Source organism: Spermophilus citellus, assembly GCF_964194105.1.
Source record: "Spermophilus citellus genome assembly, chromosome: 1".
In the NCBI taxonomy this organism is placed as follows: domain Eukaryota; kingdom Metazoa; phylum Chordata; class Mammalia; order Rodentia; family Sciuridae; genus Spermophilus; species Spermophilus citellus.
In genome coordinates this window covers 278985708-279000130 of record NC_138182.1, presented here as the reverse complement: position 1 = coordinate 279000130, position 14423 = coordinate 278985708, and the positions used below count along the sequence as shown (strand labels likewise).

Here is a 14423-nt window from a genome sequence, read left to right as displayed (position 1 = left end):
AAATGAAAGAGCACATCTGTGCTTTCAGAGTAGTAAGCAGCAAGAGGTGTGCGTGTGGGCACTTGATGTCCAGGGACGGACAGGCTTACTTCTTCAGGGGTGGAGTTGGAGGAGAAGATGCATGCACTGTTATTAGAAAGGAACCCTACTGGATTTTAATACTGGGTCTAAAAAAACTTGACATGCTTTGTCTCTCTAGATCTTCAGTGAATTTCCAGAAATTACTGATTATAAGAGGATGAAAGCAGATCCATTTGATTTTATTCTAAGTAAATGAAACTTTAGGGCAGAGGTATAGACATCAGAATCATCAGTCGAGGAAGCCAGGGCCATAAGAATAAGGGGACGTCTAGTGGATTATTTTAGCACCAACAAGAAGCCCCCAACAACAACAAAATCAGGTAGTAGAGTTGGGTAGCATCTTGATTAGGAACCAAGGGGATGTTTATGAGGACCCTAATTCAGAATAATGAAAAGAATCTAAACATACAGATTGAGAGGCACATGTTCAGGACTGACATCTCAAAGAGCAGCTTTGGTTAAATGTATGCCATTAGGAAGTACATTACATTATTTAGTCTTAGGTTAAATTGATTTTTTTCAAAACGATTTAAAAACAGTTTTACGTAGGCCATGAAAAATGAGCACACCAGGATCCACACACCTCTATCACTGACGAGCAATTTACATTCATTGCTACCCTCTTGCTACCTGCTCTTCGTGGAAGGTTAAACATGATTTGAAGCTTATTATTATTTTTTTAAATGAGAGTAAATTATTTGAGTAACGTCAAATACAGAGAAAGGGAACATATTTCATAGATGATGCTAGGTAAGGATAAAGGAAATAAGTTGTGGTGATTGTATCGAAGCAGTTATTATAAATTACAAAATCAATGAGAAAAACTGTTGATTATTTGTAAGATTACCGACAAATTTAAATCTGTTCAGAGCACTTTAGTCCTATCTAACCACAAATTCACTCTGAAGAGTAAAAAATACAGACTGTGCTTAAACTGTGCCACTAATCAGCTTCATTTACAGCAGAAGTTTCTTTTTTATGGATTCTGGAAGAACTCGTCAATTTATAAACTTACTTGGAATAAGAGGTGGCTGGTGGTGGTAAGCTAGTTGTTTTCTCCTGAGCTTCATTAGTAACTTATAAAGCTCATTTGCAGGAGTTCCACTGAGGAGGCTGCCTGAAAATCGTGGTGCAGCCATCTAGGATTCCAAAAATTAACTGAGGGGAAAGCTCAAGGGGCTTGTTATGCGAGGAAGCTTACAGTCAACGTGGATGTTCTCTGAGCAGGTGCGCTCTTAAATTTCATTTCTATGTCTCTGTCTCCAGAATACCTATTGCTTTCCATACATAATGCTTTAAGTGAAAATTAAAACTTTAATGGTCCCAGGAACACAGAATCACCCATTTGGATTTTAAATTGATTTAGATTCAACCAATGCTATTGACTTAATTAGCATGATTTTTCAAGTTTGACTATTTGAAATGAATAAAGTTAAGATTGTTCATGTGCTGACAATATGTAGCATCTCACTGTTTCTTTAGATCTATATTCAATGGGGGAAACTGAGCAAAATGGCAGTTACCAGAAAAGACAAATGTCAAATGTATAACTTTATAGTTCAAAATGTGTAACTGAAGAGTCTTAAGGAATCTCATAGGGTTGTAGGTGATAATATAACAAATAATGTTTTTATAGTTACTCCAGTTTCCCAACTATTTCCTTATAAAAATTTGTCTCCAGATTATTGATCATTAAAGAATTAACATCGCACAGAGAAGAAAAATCTTTATATATTTCTTTGTAAATTAATGAGCTGATGAAGGTAGATACCTATTTCTCATTATCAATCATTGTTGGGAGAATAGAGAAGTAACATAAATCTGTCTTGAAGAAAAAAAACTTAGAAGCTAACTTTAGCAAATGCCACAGTTGATTAATGGGATAACATGAGTTCACAAAACAGTTGCTGATTGGGCAAGTAGGGCACTTACTCCCTCATATCCGCATGACTTGCTTGTGCACTTAATCACATTTTATTTATGTGTCTTGGACATACATCTTTTCACAGTGAAGACTTTCTTGGCCCTTTGATGTTTACCCTAGTGGTCCTCCAACTTCCCTGTCTTATAACTCTTTTGTACTCTTAACAATTATTGAAGATCCTGAGAGCTTTTATCAATGTGACTTCTACATAATGCTATTTATTGGAAAAGTTAAAAAAAAAAAAAACAGAACAACACGCAACATGTTTTCTTAACTGTCAGAGAGCACTGGTGCTGTCACACACCACAGGTTCTCTCAACAAACACACCTGAGCATTTGCTTGAGCAAAAGCAAGAAGAGATTAGTAACCTCGATATTGTGAAGATCCTTTGACTTTGAGGGTCCCTGAAAGAGTCTTGGGTACCTCCTCACATTTATGTGCTGGGCATCTATGGTGCCTCTGCAATTTCAAAACCAGAAAATTTTTACCAGAGACTAATTTTGGGGCTTAATCCCAGCTGATGTGTTTAATGGGAACTTTGTATAACTCTCTCTTGTGTAGGCAATAGATAAGGAGCTCCTTCTCCTGTATGCCTTTGCCTATCCCTTCAATTCCCAGTTTTGCCCCTGAGCTGGTGACTTCTTTAGAGAAAGTATAACATGCTTCTTAAATGTCTCTGTGATAGAAGGAAATCTAAGTTAAATCTAAGAAAAAAGAAATTGAATATTAGCTGAAAACCAAGTAGAGACACTATCTGAAAGAGAAGATCATTACAGCTTCCTGAAAGTTTTTATTTCTTTCTATGAGCTATCTTTGTGTTTTCTCTGTGATTTTGCTCATGACTTCCACTCCCCACCACCACCACTAACTTCCCATTGGCGTCAAACAGCAAAAGTGGCTGCACAAGTAAGTACCAGTGATTTGCAACAGAATCAAGTGGATGAATGAAGCCTTGGGCAACCCTAGACCTGGATACGGTGACCAAATTCTGGAAGGACTACCATCAGGTTTGGATTTTACATGCCTGGATTGAAGCATATGATAAACTGATTTCAAATGGAAGGAGCAATCTGAGGATTGGACAATTAACTCAAATAGACACAGTTCCAGGATGAAGGCTCGCCAGAGGTCAGGTGACAGTCTATGGCTACTCAGGGAGTGAGGGAACTTGAATCTAGGGCTTCTACCCCTTTCCAGAGGTTTTCCATCCTATTGGGTCGATGTGAGAACACAGCTTCTGACACAACAGAAATCAAAGCAAACAAAGCAGCCCATTTCCCCTGACCATGATTTCTATATTTTGACCAATTTGATTTATACACTTCTCATTTTGATTACTATAATTTTTATAAAAATTTTATACACCCAGACTATTTCTGCATCCTTTGGTGTTATACTTTGCAGGAATTATGAAAACAGGCACTTCACAGAAGGTCTCTCACGTTCAATATTATTATTACATAGGGATATATAGAGTAATATATTATAGCACTTTAATAACCTGATCTTTCAGAGTCTCTTGTGAACTAAGTATATTCCCAATAATTAAATGAAAATGATAGTCTGTAAATCCACAGTGAATAATATATTTGCTTCTACCAAATTACATATGATTATTCTATTTGGATTCTACCTGCTCAAATGGTAACCTACATAATTGATTCCTGATTTAAAAATAAATGCTGGTTTAAAAATCAAAACAATGTAGGTTTTAACATAATGTTTAGAACATGTCAGCTTCCAAGATTTTCTTCCTGTTGAATGATAAAATTATCTAAAATATGGTAGAACTTCAATTTATTAATATGCCATAGACAGAAATAATTAGCATTTGAAATATAATATTAAACACATTTCTGGCTAAATATGTAAGTCCTTTTTCCCAAGCTGTTCTTCATACTTCTGATTTTTCTGTATTTCTGATTTTTGACTGATGATAATAAGGTGTTAATTATTGGTCAAAATGCAATCATGCTTATCTCAGAATTTAAATAAATTATTTGGTCCGTGTCAGGTGAGGCCAACCTATGCATTATGTGAGAAGCTGATGGGTGTAAGTTCTGCCAGTAAATTGTCTTTGTTGCTGATGTGTGGGCTTTGTTTTGTTTCAGTAAAACAACTGCAATTTCTGAAAACATCCTCCTAGTGACTCGGTGACACATATTTGTTAGAATTGAAATTACACAGCCGGCAGTCATGAAAAAGTGTTGGAAGCCAACGGCTGTATACACGATTTACATTCTGTTAGGATGGCATTTTTAAAAAACACTAAAGTACAGCAAAACCTTTATAGGTGTACGACCCCATAAAGTCAGGATGGCAGAGCACTTGCCTCAGGGTCAAGAAGACAGGGTTACTATGCTTCAAAATTTATTTTAACCGGACCTCAGAAAGAAGAACTGTAAAAGCTTTAAATACAACAAATTAAGTACTATGTGCTTAGGGATTGAGATTGCTTTCCCTTTTAGTATTTTCTTTTCGGACTTGATTTAGACGTATTTAGCATTGTTTGAGTCCCTTCTGAGTTAGGATTAAGGGACTGGTTCTCAAGGGCAGGGTGCCAGGCACAATTTAGCATTAGTTAGTTCATGACTATTCCAGCTTAATGAAGCCACTGATTGAATAATCACAAGGGACCAGCAGCATCTGATGCGCTTTCTCTAATTAGAAGGAGAGTGTCAAGGAGCCCCTGCGTATCTACTTGCTATGCCTCCAGACAAGGACACACATGGTGCATGCTTCTACTATTTAGCAGAGATTCATGCTGATTAATCGCTTCACTTGGCATTTCACTGTCTGGCCATCCTCTTAGCAACGATGCCCTGCTCTCTGCCTCTGCTTGGGTTTGGCCAATAGGAGGCCTAGAAAGGAAACTAGGGGGCAGGAGAGAAGAAGGTTAGGAGAGTCCTTCTCCTGCTGCCTCCATGCTTCTCAACTCTGTGGGTACCAGTGGTCCCTCCACTCTCTTTCACGTGTGAGGGTGGTGAGGGCTTTTATTTTTTTGGTCATTGCTACACCCCGTGTATCTCAACATTCACTGTACAAAGAGTTCCTTAATTCAATTCTCTTCAGTTAAGTTTTTTTTTTTTTTTTTTTTTTTTTGTGTGTGTGTGTGTAGACTCTCTGTATCCCATCTGGACTCTAACTGAAACACAGAGCAACTGACATTTTTATTTTATAGCCTTATGAACACTTAAAATTGGCAATATTGATCTCCAAAATGATGCTATCTACCCAATATTTTCAAATTATTTCTCTAAATGTTACTCAGCTACTTCAGTCTGAAAGTGACTGAAAAAGTTGAGAATGTTTCTGAAGGATAATATTCTCTATTTCACTGTGGTTCCAAAGCCCCATTGCAGGGTTTTGGGATAGGGTTTTCATTACATGGCAATTTCTTTTGGTTTATGTTTTGATTGGTTTCTTTTCCTTTCTTTCAACCTGGATGCAAGAACTTATTAAAAGAATAATGAACTAAAATCCTATATCAGTCTTCAAGTAATTCTGCATACAATAATACAAAGAAACTAATCTTTCTGAAAAACAAAAATTCAACAGTTACCACATATATTTGGAAAAAGCTCTACCAAAGCATTTAGCTTCCCTGTGATGAAGATACGTCATTTGAGGTGACTTTTGTTAGTTGGTATTGCAGGACTGGGGACTCAACCAGGGCCCCAAACCTCTAAGCCTTCATCACTGAACCACAGCCCAGCACTGTAGGTGACTTCTGAATTTATATTACAGGAAAACTAAAGTGAAAGCTAAATCCTCTCCATTTTCCTCAGGTGTAGCAGAGCTTCTCACCTAGGAAAGCTTGGTATTATCTCCTGGCGTTTAATAAAAAAATTCATATATTTACCCATTCTGTTTATTTATTTTTCTATGCCATTTATTTATCTCTTCTATTTTATTTTGCATTACCTTGTCTTTGAATTTACTTTTTTTTGGAGGGGGGGGTTTAAACTCAGGGGCACTGGACCACTGAGCCACATCCCCAGTCTTATTTTGTATTTTATTTAGAGACAGGGTCTTACTGAGTTGCTTAGCACCTAACTTTTTGCTGAGATTGGTTTTGAACTTGATATCCTCCTGTCTCAGCCTCCTGAGCAGCTGGGATTACAGGCATGTGTCTCTGCACCCAGCTGAATTTACTTTTATCATTTCATTTTGTTGATTTTTAAAACTTTATTTGGCTCTTTATAAGATTTCCCAAAATAAGCACAACATTCCTTTAAATTTTGTCTTACTTTTTAAATAACAAAGTTTAGATTTCATCTGGATTCATTTTTTATTATAAAATGTTCCTTTTTATTTGCATTCTAAATTTTATGCAATTTCTTTTTTGCTTATAATTCAGTAGATATCCAGAAGTATGTTTTCTGGTTTTATTTATTTTTTGCTTATTATTTTATTATTCAATTTGGTTTTTTGTTTGTTGTTGTTATTGTGTGTGTGTGTGTGTGTGTGTGTGTGTGTGTGTGGTGCTGGGGATCAAACCCAGGGTTTTATGCATGCGAGGCAAACATTCTACCAACTGGGCTATATCCCCCCCCTTATTATTCACTTTTAATTCTCACGAATTATTATCAAGTAATATAGCCTTTCTATGTAATTGTCTTTATCTTCCAGGATCTGATCACTTTTTGTCAATATTACCTGGGCATATACAAACAAATTAGTATCATTCAATGACTAAAACTTGAAAATTTATTTAATACACTGATTTGTTAGTTTTAATTTACGACTTTCTGTGGCTTTTTCTTGTAGCATTCTTTCTGAATGAGCATTGAAGTGTCTACAGCAATATTTTCCATCAACCTCTTTAGCTTTAATATTAGAACTCAGGTTCTATATTGTTCAGTGAATTTATGCTCCTTAGTTCTAGCATATTTTTAGAGGTAAACAGTTTCACTACCTAGCTCCTCTCTGACTCTGATCAGTGTTCCATGATACATTCCACTTGACCTCACAATATTCTTCCAATTCCACTCTTTGCATTCATTGCATTTGCTGGCACTATTTTGTCTAGTCCTTTAATTTTAACAATTAATTTCACCAAAAGTGTTTCTTATAAATGTCACATAAGTATTTTATCTTTGTTAACTTCAAATTTGAATTATAATCCTTATTAGTGAATTCAATGCACTTACACATAACTAGGTTGATATACTTATCACTTCTATTTTAATGTCTCCCTCTTATTTTATCTTTTTTTCTGTGCTTTCTATTTATTAAGGGTTATACCTCCTTCTAAACTCAAAATTTAGAAATTTAGAACTCTAAACTAAATTTTGAGTTTAGAATGAGGTATAACCTTTAATAAAGGATTATATTATTATATGAAGAATGATCTATTCTTATATGAAGAATGATCTTCTAATATAAATAAAGAATGATATACACTATCTTGCCTCCTTCACTGCAAGACCTACTATTCTATGTCTGCCTTTCCTATTTTCTAGGAAGGTGAGTGCGTGTGGTTCAAATATTAATTAAATGCATTTTAAATACAGCTACTCCTATAACATAAACATATTTATGACTCTGGGGAAAAATAATAATTCTACATTTAAATATAAAATACAGAGAATAAGTAAAATAACAATCATTCACCTTACTTTAGGAGTTCTATTAAGGGGATAGATATGGGTTTAAAAATCAGTCTGGATATTTACAGGATTGTTATCCAAATAATAATGGTGGTATAAAAATTACAGAGAAGATGATGTAGTATATAAATTAAATAGTTTATAAGATAACTATGCTATCTTATTCTTATGTTTTCCTTTTATAAGACAAATCTTCAAGTATATTAGAGGCAATTTTATTTTTTTAAAAGTTAAGGAATTGATTGCTTCATTTATTTTTGATACTAAAATTATGAGAAAATGATATAGTTAAATTATTTCCTTTTTAGTCTTTTGTGGAATTTTATTAAAATAAGTCCAGAGAATTTTACATTTTATTAAAAAATGACTTATTTCAATTCCTCACATTTTTTATTTCTGCTTCAATTTCTCTGGTTAGATATATTAAATGAAAAGAAAAAATATTTCAATATTCTACTGAAATTAATATAGTAATGCAAAATTAAGTGTAGGCATATAAGAAGTTATTGAGTATTACGTTATTATTATTAATACTAGTTAACAGTATACATTATACCAAATTGATATCTATTTTGTTACATAATTGCAGATTTTAAAGATCTCTACCACAAATTATTTGTATGAATAAAGCATGTATGATTTTTAATTTCAAGTTAGACATTTTGTTGGTTAAACAAGCATGTGAGTTCATTAAAATGCTAGTCTTAATGTTAAAATCTGGTTAAAAAATCTAGATGTCAATGACTGAGTTAAGAGAGCTTTTTAAATTAATGGGAGTCAGGATAGGGTAATGTGGGCAGGTAGTTGAGAGTGGAAGGAAATGGATAACACAAGTATAGAAATATCTAGAAGCCCTATCATATATGGTGCATAATAGTAATTATATCAGAAAAAACTATGGCACAATATGCTGTGTCCTGAAGGTCTTCCACTGTAACTGCCATCTGACTTACTTTCGCTGGTGGAATAGTCCTGCGGGTCAAGGATTCCTGACTCCTGCAGTGATCGGATGCAGGAGTCCACCAGCTCAAGACCTGTTGTAAGTTCATCTTCGATATCTTTTTGACCATCTGAAATAAGATATTTGAAGATGATGAATCAGTAAGTGATAATAACACTAAAAGCTTGAAATTACAACTTAATAATCAAAAAGTTTCCCAAGAAATCCATCATCTCCATGAAGTTCTCATTGGATAAACTTGTAATTGACAGCCAGGGCTAATGCCAAGGCCAGCCAATTCCACCTATCCCTGGAGAACATGAAGGGGTCAGAGAATGAGAACTTCGCTCCCCACTTGTTTATCACAACAGCATCGCTGTAACTGTCACGTTTTCCCATTTACTGTATGTGGAAGTAAGCGTAAGGACCCATCATGAGCCCATACTTTACCTTGTGGCTGCCAATGAAACTGCTCTTCTGCTGAACTGCAAAAAAGAGAACACACAGGTATAATGCGCTGATTAGAAAAGAAACATCCCAAACTGCAAGTCACAAAGGCTCAACGGAGCAGTACACTGGTTCCGTGACACTGCCTTTAATTCCTCACTGAGAAAAGTGGCATAATTCGTCCATTTGCCATGTATTGCTTTTGATTCACAGGTACTACCATGTTGTAAATGAACATTGTTCAGAAATTTCCACAAGGACAGCTCATTTTTATTTTATTTTTTTTAACAAATATCAATCCATTAAACTTGTTCCTTACAATACAGCTTCTGTATACATGCAGTCTCACATAATTTTAGGTATTTTAAACTACAAGTCTGAATAAGGTTATATATAGACTTTGTAAAGTAGCCCAAAGAAGAAATAACTCTCTTTTTATTACAAAGAAGATAAAGTAAATCTTTTCCTTTACTTCGACATTCCCTATGAACACTTCCTTTCAGTTAATTACTATAGTTTAAATTGTCATTTAAAATTAATAACACTTTTCCACCAATTGAATATACATTTCTGACTTTCTCACTTGATGATATATCTATAAAATAATCCAGCATAAAATGTTGTTCGTATATATGTTCTGCCAATCATATTGTACACAGTGGCAACAGATTTATTTTGAATAATTTATTAAATACAAAATAGATGGATAAATTTAAAGCTTCTAAATGTGAACAACTTTCATCGTATGTGTGGACTTTTCCTACCTGCCCACTTTTTATGTCAATAATTGGAAAGAAACTTAATGTCAATTACTGACAGATATCATTCGGAGAATGATTTTTCTACCCTCATTTCACTAGATTTTTTGCCTCTGATTTGGCAGCTTCTGTGAATAGCTCATCAGTTCCTTAACAGCAAGTGGAGTTTAGGTCTTTAATCTGTACCTTAGAGGTGGCTTCTGAATACATTGACAGGAGAAAAAGAGATTTCTGGTATAAATCAATGTTCAGAAAAGCCATGATTGATGCAAATGAATACAAGAATAGTCCCTTAAGAAACATATGACTTTTATAGTGTGTCTTGCTCCTGCATCAACCCGCATTAGCAAACTAAAAAAATGGTTTTACAATAAGAGCTAGCCACAGAATTGCTATATGAAATGATAAATTGGTAAATTCAGTCCCATGAAACTCTTTCTTGCACTGAAAAGATAAAATATTATATAAAAGCAACATCAAACTATAGTCAAACCCTTAAAATAGAAATAAAATCCTAAAATCAATATTAAAAAAATTTTAAAGCAGGTTCTCTTAGTAAGTGGCATTTAACATTAAGCAATCTCATCTCAAAATCCAAGAATCACCACAATAAATCTAAACCATAGTCATCCTGGCTATTTTAATACTGTAAGAAGCTGATTAACCATGATTTTTAAATGATGTAAATGTCAATATCAATCTTAATGGTCATTTGCAGGAGGCATATTAATTCTGAGTATATCCAAATGCTTACTTGTGTCAGAATCATTTGTGGCTCTTCTTAAATACATGTATTTTAGGCCTCACCAGAAACCCACAGAATCAGAAAATCTTCAGGTGGGGCTGAGAATCTGCACTGTGATGACCCTCATGCTCTATTATCTTTGAAAACCAGTAGATACTGTTTCTATTAAGGATGCACTATGAATTTAAAGCTGTTCCACTACTTTATTCCATACTTTAAGGCTGATCCAATTCTAAGCATGTATATGCCACGTATTTACATGGGGTTGGAATTTTCCTTCATCTTGTAGTGGGATGTCTGGTGGTCTTCTCTCTTCTAAACATAAGTGTACACAGAAACCTTGCAACTAATCGATGGTAACTTACTTGGAAATAGAGATTTTGAAATGCAATAAGTTAATGATCTTCAGATGAGGTCATTCTGGTTTACCTAGGAGGACTCTGAATCTATTAACAAATGTTCTCACACAGAGAGAAGACCAGGGGAGAAGGCCAAGTAAAAAGGGAGGCAGAGAGTGCAGCCATCCAGCCTCAAGCTGAGGATTGGTTGAAGAATTCAGAACCTGGAAGGCTACCCACAGCACCTTCCCTTGTGCATTTGTAGGAACAGGGCCCTGCTGATGACCTAAGTTTGAACTCTCGGCCTCTTAAATTGTGAGAAAATAAAATTTTAAGCACCCAATTATGGTAATTTGTTAAGGCAGCCCCTGGAAACTGATAAAATATTTTTCTGATACAATAAAAAATGTTCTCATATCCTCCAGGATTTACTACCCTCTTTATACTAGTACATGCCTTTATCACCACAGCTATTTACTGCTAAGTGCTTACTGTATACCAGAGCCCTGACATTTTGCATCACCGTAACCCTCCTTAGAGATAAGGCTCGGTGATGTTAAGTAACTTGACTGCACAGCTCATGAAGAATTCAACAGGGATTTGAATGAACCTGTCCAACTAACTCCAAAATAACTCCTCATTCATGGTCCAAAATCATGGAGGGAAACACTTAAGCACCCAGCTATTTAGAGCAGCCCCCATGAGTGATTCAACAGACGCTGCTTCGGGGCTCAGCAAAGTCCAGTTGTCCTTTCCTTGCAGCCACACTGGGGGTCACACTGCCCTCCCCTTGCATGAAGGTGAGGTCATGTGAGAGCCTGTGGCAGGAAGTGACAGGGCTCACTTCCTGCCCAAGCACAGAGGGAAGGCATGAGGTCTTCCAGCTTCTGTCCTTTGAGGCCCAGGATGGGTCCCTGAGTCAGCATGTGGCACAGAGACTTCCTCCAACCCACAGAAAACACAGAGCATGAGCAAGAAATAGACCATTGATGTGTTAAAAGTTAAAAGCTGCAGGATCGTTTGATTTTATAGAAGAGATTTCACACTGACCAAAATAGAAATTTTCTGTGCCATGATTTGCATTCTTAAGTCTTTTTCCTCCTTCCTTCCCTCCTCCCCTCCTCCCCTCCTTCCTTCCTTCCTTCCTTCCTTCCTTCCTTCCTTCCTTCCTTCCTTCTTTTTTTCTTTCTTTCTTTTTTTTTTTTTTTTTGAAACTTCTGTTTCCACAGTAGAAAGCAGGATAAAGTGTCTGGGCAACCCCAGCACAGACAAGGTGCTGCCAAAGCTCTGAGTCATCCTTTGGGATTTTTTGTCCATCCTCATGGTGATTTTATGTGCAGGGCTCCACATCATGCTACTACATAACATTTATTTTTCTATCCATCTCCTTCAAAAGTGTTTCAATTTTATGATGCAACAGAAAGAAGAAAAAACATTTTCCTTACTGCAATTGAAAAAGTACCATCCACAGTGAATATAAAACTAGGCTCTTAAAGCAGAGGCACCTTCCTTTTGGGCAGACAAAGGCATTAATCACTTCAATGGTTTCCCTGATTCCTTTCGCACAGTTAACATGCATTAAAAGTATGACTGATCACAGAGAATAGAAATCCCGAGAGAAAGCTGGTTTGGATTTTATTTCCTTTAACTGCACACTTATTCTCTGTGCTAGGGGATTCAATGCAATTGCATATTTTACTCCCTTGATTCCTTCTCTTAAAAATGGTTCTAAGGTGGATGTCTTTTAAAAAAGCAAACAAACTATTAATTCATTTAATAAACTTGCATCATGACTGTGTCTCAGACACTCTCACATCACCAGTTAGGAATTGCTTGTGATAGACTTCTTTCAGTTAAACAGTTCAGTTTAATAGAAGACACAGTTTTGAAACTGTTTGTAGCTTACATGCATGTTTCCCTTCAGGGAATAACGTTTGCTTTTATTGCTAAAATGCTATTACTTGAAACAAAAATTTTCTCAAAAAAATAAAATCTAAGAAAAATATAGATGTGGTTTAGATCAGTCCATAGGCACTTAAACAAACCTATCTACTTATGAGCTCTAGTACCCAATGACTGTGAGGACAACAGAGATTTCTAGTGAGTACCATACAATAGCATGTAACCTTTAAACATGCTAGCAAGAGCTTTATAGACAATATAAGCAAAATTACATTACAAGCAAAATCCTAAGAGCCAACACTTGTAAAGTTCTCTGTTTGTACCAGGCAATATTCTAACTGATTTGTAATTAATTTTTGTGACAAATTTTTTCCCCCTAGTATTAGGGATTGAACCCAGGCCTCTTGCAATGTATGCATGTGTGGCCACTGACTACACTAAGAGAATTGGAGTAATACAAATGAAACACAAGCCTTCTCTCCACTCCTCTCAGACTGTCAAACAGTTAGAAAGCACTAAGTGTTAGGGAAGAGACAGAAAAATTCCTCTCAGATATTGTAGGTAGGAAAATAAATTAGAGAAACACTTGGGCAAACCATCATCAATACCTGGAAATGTACATGTAAATACCAATAAAAGAAATTAAATAGACCCATACAGTGTTCTCAAAAAAATATAGAGTAAATTAATTCAAGTGGCACAAGAGATTTATACTGCAAATTCCCAATTATGTGAAAGGTTTTTTTGAAACCATTAACAATATCATATATAAACATACACACATAAGGAGAAAGAAAGAATAAACATGTGGTTTGGGAAGATAGAACTTTTATTATGGTAGTGGCTTGTGGTGGGGGAGAAATAAGTCCAAGGATTGGTAAAAGGGGAATTTCACTTTGAGCTTAATGTTTTATTTCATGAAAACTGATCAAATGTTCTGACATTAGGATAAAATGTTGGCATTAATTTTAAAATGTCTTTTACATTTAGAATAAAAATATCCATGGCTCTTACATTTAGAAACAAGTTTAGTTAAACGCTCTTATAACTCCTTGTAATTCCATTGCACATAAAATTGTCATAATTATTAGAATCACTGACAGTTGGCAACTAATTAATATCAAAATTTCTGAAATATATAAGTACAAATAAGAGAAAAATAATGACAAAATATATAATTCTCTTTTTTCTCCATCATATGTGAGAAAAATTACAGTCACTTTTATAGTGTTTTAAGTTTGAGGTAGTTTGAAAACTTCTGGTAAGCAACCAATAACTTCCAGGTTCTGAGGGCATGCAGTGGGGTGGGGGAATTTGTTTAGACCAAAGAATAGCCTTTGATTTCCTAGAGAAGTGATTTTCACCCTGGCCATTTCCAGTATGATAGTCTCCTTACCCACCTCCAGGCCATTTCTAATAAAAAGAAAAAAATATATATATATATGAAAGTTCAGAAAAAAAAAATATATATATATATGAAAGTTCAGTGGGTTTCCTTAATGTCAGGAAAAGACACAAAACAAACCATTACTACTGATGCCCTGTCTCTTATGAACCTGCTCAAATACATTTTCTTATTTTCTTTTTCCACTTTGGGATGCCCAAAGCATCAATCTCTTCACTGTTTCTTGGGCAGCATTATTGCTCCCAAAATTTTTCAAAATAAAATAAAGCT

The 14423-nt window shown here is 35.2% G+C and overlaps 1 protein-coding gene across 2 annotated transcripts in view; it reads right to left on the bottom strand.

Moving 5' to 3' along the window:
- The window catches only part of CTNND2 (catenin delta 2), a gene marked incomplete at its 5' end in the record, with an annotated part of 876397 nt that overhangs the window by 408709 nt on the left and 453265 nt on the right, over window positions 1-14423 (bottom strand). For both annotated transcript variants that reach the window (XM_081303245.1, XM_081303246.1), the window contains 2 exons: window positions 8572-8688; window positions 9009-9043. In XM_081303245.1, the coding sequence (XP_081159371.1) occupies window positions 8572-8688; window positions 9009-9043 (152 nt within the window). The remainder of the gene's footprint in view (window positions 1-8571; window positions 8689-9008; window positions 9044-14423) is intronic.